This window comes from Marmota marmota, unplaced genomic scaffold (genome assembly GCF_001458135.2).
Source record: "Marmota marmota marmota unplaced genomic scaffold, marMar, whole genome shotgun sequence".
Lineage (NCBI taxonomy): Eukaryota > Metazoa > Chordata > Mammalia > Rodentia > Sciuridae > Marmota > Marmota marmota.
In genome coordinates, this window is record NW_026000229.1 from 2,739,265 (window position 1) to 2,748,613 (window position 9,349).

Below are 9,349 nucleotides of genomic sequence, written 5' to 3' on the forward strand. Positions count from 1 at the left end.
CATGTAATGTTAGGATTTTTTTTCTTTTACATCTGTGAAAATGTCATTCATATTTTGATGGGGATTGAATTGAATATGTAGCTCACTTTTTAGGTAATATGAACATTTTTACGATATTAATTCTGCCAATCCAGGAACATTCTAGATCTTTCCATCTTCTGAGGTCTTCTTCAATTTATTTCTTCAGTATTCTACAATTTTTCACTACAGAGTTCTTTCACTTCTTTAGTTAGATTTATTTCCAACTGTTTGGGGGCTATTGTGAATGGAATTATTTTCCTGATTTCTTTCTCAGTGGATTCATTACTGGAGTATAAGAAAGCTATTGATTTTTGTATGTTTATCTTGTATCTTGCTACTTTGCTGAATTTGTTTAGCAGCTCTTCTTCAGTCTTCAGGTGGAGTTTTTCGAGTCTTCTAAGTATAGATCATGTTATCAGCAAACAGAGATAATTTGACTTCTATCTCTTTCCTTTTAAGCTGATTTTTCTTGGGTATTTTGTCACAATTCCAAAATCTGATTAACACAGACTGACAAAACCTGGATTCTGTGACCACACCACCTAGCCTTGCATGGCTAGAGCACTTTGCTTTATCTGGGAACAGGATAATTGCATAAGCTGATCTTGTCTCCGGGTTAAAGAATCATTTAAGAGAAGCCTCAATAGTGTCAAAAGAGTTGGAGCCCACTGAGCCAAAACTGGGACCCTCTTTTTTTTCTTTTATTCTTTTTCCTTTCTGATGTTATTATAAATTACACTTATTTCAAAAATTTCATTTTCTATTAGTTTATTGTTCCTGATAAAATATATAGCTGATTCTTAACTGAGTTTTAACTCCAGAGTCCCTGATAAAGGAACTAATAATTTTAATTCTCAATTGATAGATCCCTTTGAGCTAAGTATACAGATTCATATTCTCTGTAAAGAGCAACAGTTTTATTTCTTCCTCTCTAGTCCTTGTAGTTCTTATTTCTTCTCTGGGTTCACTGCATTGCCACTGACCTCTGGGATGGTTGATAGAAATGGTGCCCACAGTTTTGTCTTCTTCCATACTTCAGGAAGACAACACTCAACATTTCACATCTAAGTACATTGGTTTGAGTTTTATAGATACTCTGAATCAGACTCCTCCCAGGCACTATTCTGAGGCAGTTCTTCATGGGCTCTGATCACCAGCACATGCACACTTTGATGGCACCTTTCCTCCATACTATGTGATTCCTCCTTCATGTCCAGAAGGCTTACCTGCTGATGCTGAGGTGGGACACAACACAGGTCCCCAGTAGATGTCCCCAAAAGTACAACCCCAAGACCAAGCTCTGACCCATGCAAACATGAGACAGTTGATCAATTCTCTTCTCCTCTCCTAGACAGACTATGCTGAGAAGCAAATAGTACCAATCTGCCCAGAGAGATCAGCTGCAAATGACTTCCCCAGTTCACCCTCCCTCTTCCCTGGCTAACTCTCCTACTCATCCCACTGCAGTTCCTTGGGATTGCCTCAGCCTTGTCTGTCTGTAAAGCTCAAAACTAAGACAGCTGATAATATTTGTGGCCCTAGAAAGCAGATGGCTTGAACAGAATTTTGGACTACTACTCACCAGTTGAAGATTGAGGACCTGATTATTAATGAAAAGAAGTATGGGTGTGATAACAAGGGCACTGAAATTTTTAAACCTTTTACCTGTGGTTCATTTGGATAAGGCACAGGTTGAAGGCAAGGCATTTGTTTCATGCAGTGGCCATGGTACTTGGATATTATGGGGTAATTAAAAGCAGAAAGTGCACTCGTAATTATTGACAGCATGGGAAGGCTTAAAATTTCAAAATAGTAGGCTCAGGAAAGACACCTTCCAACTCCAGACACTCTATGAAAGTTACAAATGAGAGACCTATCCCCTAAAGATAACTGTGCTGAAAATCAGTTCTGTTGATTTTTGATTTGGTGCCTGGGAACTATGTAATGAAGTGCATGCATAGTTAGCATTGTTATGTTTTCTTAATGAACTGACCCTTTCGTTGGAACACCATGCCCTTCTTGATCTCAAGCATTACTCTTAAAGTTTGTTTTGCCTGTTATTTTTAGATCCTTTCAACTTGTCTTTGTCTTTAAAGTGTTTCTCCTAAAGAGTGTACAGTTGGGTCTTGTTGTGTTTGTTTTAGGGGTTTGTCTGTTGTTGAATCTGCCAACTTCTGTCTTTTAAATTAGGAGTTCAAGTCAGCATTTTAAAAAGTTGGCTTCGTTTACCCTTCAATGGTGTGTGTGTGTGTGTGTGTGTGTGTGTGTGTGTGTTCGTATTCTCTCCCCCTTCTTACACAGAAAGCAATTACTCTAAACATTGTTCTGCACTTTGCTTTTTCTCCTGGAACTGGGACAAGTAACAGTAGCTATGTGATTTCTCTCCCTTGGCAATTCATGAAGAAATCACAATAGCCACAGAGTTAATTCAGCATTACTGACCTCTAGCCTTAGAAGGAGAACGGTAGCCAGATCTCTAGACAGAAACTGTGAATCCCAGACTGAGAGTGATGCAGATCACCAAGTCCACTCAAGGTGGGTCATAGTTAGAGAAGCCCCACCGTAAGCCTAGCCCACCCCCTCCTCACACTGCCAGACTTCCTGCTGTCACCTTAGGGTCTCACTGTTCCCAATATGCACAGGCTGGTAAAGTATCTTGGGAGCCCACTGACATGAACTGTTCATAGGGAACAGAGGGGGCCCAGTCACAAGAACACCAGAGAGGACTCCCCCATCTAGTACCCTGCCATGAGGAATGTTCACCAGGCTTGTGTCCCTGTGTCCAGGACTCTTGGGCCCTGAGGTGTTTGTGACAGGACCCCAGTTCTTGTATGCAACCTCTGATCCTGCTTTGTCACACCAGAATTCAGAAACCATGACACAGAAACTACCCTAGGAGTAGGGCTCATCCGCCCTATAAGAGGCTTGTGGTGGGTACTTCTGGTCTTGGATGGGGGTCAGGACCACAAAGAAACTTAAAACTCCCGCCGAAGACAAGCACCAAAAGTCACACGGCTGATTAGAATAGCTTCTATGTCCATAGGAAATATAGATGAAATTGTCTTGGTGTCTCAACTTTTTCTTTAAAAAAAAGACAGTCTTGTGAGAGGGGCAGCAGATCTTAGGTGGGTTAACCCTAAAGTAGCCAACCATGATGGTACACTGTTCACCCTGGTTGCAGACCCTTGATTCCCAGCCTGCCATCTGGGCTCTCAGAGCTCCCAGCCCAGCTGCCCTGGCTCTTCCCACATTTTATAATCTTGACCATGATTGTGGGAAAGGGTATGGTTTTGTATTCTGCCTTCTTAGGAAAGAAGGGCAAATCCAGAGTGTGCACAGGCGGAAGGCAAGTCCTCAAGCCCACAGAAATGTACAACTCACCATTGTAGCAGTGAATGGAATGTTGTCAATCAAGGATGACGCCAAGGCCGAGACCCATACCACTAGGACGATGGCAGCTGCAAGGCGCCTATCCTCTGGAACCATCTGGAAGGAGCAGATAATAACAGTGCTGTACATCAACAGCTGCACTGTGAGATCACACACTTAGAATCTGATCTTTTGTCAGTGAGACTCAGAAAAGACCAAAGGATTGTTAATCCTTCTTCTTAACATGTGGCAAAAACAAACCCAGGAGTGCAAACCAGGGCCACAACTGCACAGGAATCTCAGCTGGTTTCTAAAAGTAACTAAGGAGAGCAATTCCCAGCCCACTAGCCCCGTGGGAGGAATGGGCAGAGTGAAGTCCCCTCCTCATCCACATTTGATGGTTCCACACACTGGTCCCACCAGCAGGGACCTGGGACGGGGACCTCTCCGGCATCCACTGACTGTTCACTGCTCTCCTTCTCGACAGGTTTTAACTAAAGACTAAAAGCAAAATAGCAGGCATCTGTAATTATATATTCTTTGGGGAAAAAAAAAATCTCCCTTCATCTCTAGGCTACCCAGGATAAAATAGTTTCCCTGCTGTGCTTTTTACATAATTAATGTGACCTATTCTTACCAGATATTTTTTTTCTTTTTACAAAATCAAAGAACAAGGACTGGAGCACATTCTACTGCAGCATTTAATGTACCTTTATTAGCAAAGCAGTCTGTTCTCCAACATATTCTATTAAGTGGAGATGAGCCAATGCCTAGAAGAAAGAATGTGTGGTGAAAATCAGTTTAAAAGTGAAAAGACATGATTCTATATCTAGAAGATCCAAAAAGTTCCACCAGAAAACTTTTAGAACTAATAAATGAATTCAGCAAAGTAGCAGAATATAAAATCAACACCCATAAATCAAACACATTCCTATACATCAGCGATGAATCGACTGAAAGAGAAATTAGGAAAACTACCCCATTCATAATAACCTCAAAAAAATAAAAATAAATACCTGGGAATCAATCTAACAAAAGAGGTGAAAGACCTCTATAATGAAAACTACAGAACAATAAAGAAAGAAATTGAAGAAAACCTCAGAAGATGGAAAGATCTCCCATACTCCTGGATAGGCAGAATTAATATTGTCAAAATGGCAAACTACCAAAAGCATTACACAGATTTAATGCAATTCCTATTAAAATCCCAATGATACTCTTCATAGAAATAGAAAAAGCAATCATGAAATTTATATGGAAAAAATAAGAGACCCAGAATAGCTAAAGCAATACTTAGCAAGAAAAGGAAAGCAGGAAGTGTCACAATACCAGACCTTAAACTATACTACAGAACTATAGTAACAAAAATAGCATGGTGTTGGCACCAAAACAGATTTGTAGACCAATGGTACAGAATACAGGACACAGAGAGAAATCCACATAAATATGGTTATATCATACTAGAAAAAGGTGACAAAACCATTCGCTAGAGAAAAGATAGCCTATTCAACAAATGGTGCTGGCAAAACTGGAAATACATATGTAGCAAAATAAAATTAAAACTCACTCTCTCACCATGCACAAAAATCAACTCAATGTGTATCAAAGATTTAGGCACTAAAACAGAGATTAACAGAAGAAAAAATGGGCCCTTATCTTCACAATGTCAGCCTAGCAACTGACTTCCTTAACAAGACTCTTAAAGCACAAGAAATAAAATCAAGAATCAATAAATGGGATGGATTCAAATTAAAAAGTTTCTTCTCAGTAAAGGAAACAAGCAATAATGTGAGGAGAGAGCCTACAGACTGGGAGAAAATCTTTACCACATGCACCTCCGATAAAGCATTAATCTTTAGGATATATAAAGAACTCAAAAAACTTTATACCAAAAAAACAAATAACCCAATCAATAACTGGACTAAGGAACTGAACAGAACTTCACAGAAGAAAAAATACAATTGATCAACAAATATAAGAAAAAGTGTTCGATGTCTTTAGCAATTAGAAAAATGCAATTAAAACTACTCTAAGATTTCATATCACTCCTGTCAGAATGGCAATTATCAAGAATACAGGCAACAATAAATGTTGGTGAGGATGTGAGGGAAAAGGTATACTCATACATTGCTGGTGGGAATGCAAATTGATGCAATCACTCTGGAAAGCAGTATGGAGATTCCTCAGAAAACTTGGAATAGAACCATCATTTGACCCAGCTATCTCATTCCTTGGTTTATACCCAAAGGACTTAAAACCAGCATACTACAGTAATACAGCCACATCAATGTTTATAGCAGCTCAATTTACAATACCTAAACTGTGTAACCAACCTAGGTATCCTTCAATAGATGAATGGATAAAGAAAATGTGGCATATATACTCAATGGAATATTACTCAGTTTTAAAGAAGAGAGAAATTATGACATTTGCCAGTAAATGGTTGGAGTTGGAGAATATCATGCTAAGTGAAGTAAGCCAATCCCAAAAAACTAAAGGCCGAATGTTTTCTCTAATATGTGGATGCTAATTCACAATAAGGCAGGGGGCACTAGGGAAGAATAGCATTACCTTAGATTAGGTAGAAGGAATTGAAAGGAGGAGAGGAGAGGGGATGTGGGGATAGAAAAGATAGTAGAATGAAACATACTTTATTACTTTATGTACATATGTGACTGCTTGACCAATATGATTCTATAACATGTATACTCAGAAAAATGAGAAATTATATCCCATCTATGTATGATATGCCAAACTGCATAAATGCATTCTATTGTCATGTGTAACTAATTAAAACAAATAAAAAGTAATTTATAAATAAAATAAATAAAAAATAAATTTAAAGAAAGTGAGAAGACACCCAGAGTTTTTAAAAATGTCTTTCAAATTAAAATAAAGGGAGCATAAGGTAGGGCCAGATTCTCATTTCTTATAAAAGATCAAACTCAAATACACCATCTATAAAATAATTTACTATCATATATGCATACTGAAGATTCACAGAGAAAAAAATAAAACACAAAAGTAGAGGCAGGAATTCCTCTCTGATTTGGGTTAATGTCCACATGAAATTTAAATTTGGATAGAAGGCGATTTTTAAATTTTAAGATCTGTGTGTAAGGGCACGGTTGGATTGTACATAATGAAATGCCACTCCATAGAGGTTTTTCAAGAAAGTTGCATTTTCAGTTTTTTTTTTAAAGTTAAACAGCACAGTTAAATGTTGAAAAAGAAAACATAAAAGGGAAGGTCCATTTAACTGAAGCATGTAACTGTTTTTGCAATACCAGACTGATGCAGAAAATTATACTCAGGGAAAGGTAAGAAAGAAGATCAGAAGAAAGAAAATAGAAGTGTCTGGGGAGCCAGTCTGCTATGGCTGCCACCTTGGTCTCTTTCGACACTATCAACATTGGAAGCCGGGTCAATCTTTGCTGTGGGGCTGACCTTCCCATTATAAGATGTGGAGCACCATTTCTGGCCTCTGCATACTAGATGACAGGATCACCTCTGCCATTACCAGTGTGACAACCAAAAATGCCCCTTGGGAGATAAAATCAACCAATAAGAACCACCAACTTATCATCATCTAGATTTTACTAAACAAAAATTTTAATTAAAAAAATAATTCCTTTTATTTTGTAATATACCATCAACTGAAGGAAAATCAAAGGTGTGACCCAGATTCAAATTTTCTGCCAAATACCAAATAGAGATGGTTATATGTGTATATACACACCCCACAGTATTCTGTGCACATCTGGATATGTGCATGTAGACAGCTATATGTTTATATGTTTAATGTCACAAATTCATGCCAAATATCATGGTCTATGATGTGCATAAAAGATAAAAATAATATATTCAAAACACTTGAACATTTCACTTAATAACTCAGTTATTTGACCTCTTAATTTTTTAAAAAGTCAAAATATGAGGAAAATACAAGTACTAAGTATTCTTTTACAAAGTGCCAATGAAAAAAGTATGTAGTACCTTCTATCAAGCTTAAAGATAAATAATATATATTTTATACTTCAAATTAAAGGTTATGTATACTTGAGGATTATACATATCACTTGTCTCCATCAATTGATATATAGCAGTGAGAAGATAATTATGTAATATAAATCACAATATGACACCTCATTTATTCTTCTGTGCTGACTCAGCAACAGTATGACATCTTTGTCCCACAGAAGTAAGTCAATACCATACATCATTGTTACCCTTTCAAAATGATGGACTAGGAGATCTAGGTTTCTTCTGCAGCCAAACAAATTTCTAGCACATTGCTGGATCAGCAAGAAAACATAAGGATTTTCCACATAAGCTCTCTCCCCAAGAAAATGTTGTTTGCAGCTGTCCAGGAGCTGAAAAAATTGGATGGCAAGGAGGAATGGAATCTCCTGGAACTCAGAGAAGGTGTGAGCAACAATGAGGTTGTAAACTAAAACAAGAATTCTCACATTGAGCTGAAATCCTTGAAACAGACTAGAATTATGCCCTGGCATCCAGCAGAAGCAGATACAAGCAGTTTCTGGAAGAAAACATCCAAATGTAAGCCTTCAGGAGTCTCACAGATTAAGATCAAGTAATAAGATATAGTCCAGGTTCACCAAGGACATAAGACAAGCAACATGAATAAGAGTAGAAACACCAAAACAGACTTAGACCTCAAAACTGCAAGAACGAGAATTCATAGACTCAGGACATAGAATAATCATGTTGTTTAAAGAAACTGAGGGCTAGGGCTGGGGATGTAGCTCAGTAGTAAATCACTTGCCTAGCATGCATGAGGCCCTAATACCACACACACAAAAAAAAAAACCTGTATATTCTTGTCTGGTTTTAAATTTTTTAATAAAAAAAAAAAGAAACTAAGGGCAAGAGTATAAAAGTAGCAATCAAGCAACTAGCTAATTAAGAAAAAAACTCAAGAAATCACAATGGAAATTTAAAATAATTTGAATGAATAAAATGCAAATATAATCAACATTGGCCCTTATGAGTTAAGGATGAAGTCTGTCATCTCTATATGACAAACACATACAATTTTCCAAAGACCTAAAAAATAAGGATGCAGAAGAAAAAATAAGTCCCATGAAAATTTTAATAAATGAAAATGTTTAACTCCTCATTCTTCCTAAAGAGTGAACAGTTCTAAATTTATATGTGCCGAATAACAGCCTCGAAGTATGTCAAGGACAAATGAATAGAACTACAAGTAGACAAATTCACAATTATTTTTGGAAAACTAGCTAATTAAGAAAAAATAACTCAAGAGATCACAATGGAAATTAAAAATAATTTGAATGAATAAAATGCAAATATAATCAAAATGCATATGAAAACTTGAAAGATAGGGCTAAAGTTATGCTAAAAGGAAATTTATAATTTTAAACATGCATACTGAAAAATATAAAGCATGAAAATCAGATGGCTAAGCATCTCTCTTCAGAAGTTAAGAACAACAAATTGAACCTAAAAAAGAAAAGACAAAAAAGTAATGATTGTTAAGAACAGAATATAACAAAATGGAAAACAATCACACAATTCAGAGTTGGCCTCATAGAATGAATTTGGAAGTTCTCCCTCCTTTTCTATTTCCTGAAGTAGCTTGAAAAGTATTGGCATTAGTTCTTCTTTAAAAGGTTTTGTAAAATTCTGCTGTATACCCATCCGGTCCTGGGCTTTTCTTAGTTGGTAGTCTTTTTATGGTTTCTTCTATTTCCTCAATTGATATTGGTCTGTTTAGGTTTTCTATATCCTCCTGACTCAATCTGGGCAGATCATATGACTTAAGAAATTTATCTATGCCTTCACTATCTTCTAATTTATTGGAGTATAAGGATTCAAAATAGTTTTTGATTATCTTCTGTATTTCTGAAGTGTCTGTTGTGATATTGCCTTTTTCATCCCGTATGCTAGTAATTTGAGTTCTCTCTCTTCTTCTCTT

At 37.0% G+C, this 9,349-nt stretch overlaps 1 protein-coding gene across 1 annotated transcript in view; it reads right to left on the reverse strand.

Moving 5' to 3' along the window:
• Positions 1 to 9,349, reverse strand: part of Oca2 (OCA2 melanosomal transmembrane protein) — a 329,902-nt gene that overhangs the window by 102,326 nt on the left and 218,227 nt on the right. The window contains exons 20-21 of the mRNA XM_015480040.2: positions 4,101 to 4,160; positions 3,403 to 3,507 (exon numbers count right to left, since the gene is read on the reverse strand). Of these exons, the coding sequence (XP_015335526.1) occupies positions 3,403 to 3,507; positions 4,101 to 4,160 (165 nt within the window). The remainder of the gene's footprint in view (positions 1 to 3,402; positions 3,508 to 4,100; positions 4,161 to 9,349) is intronic.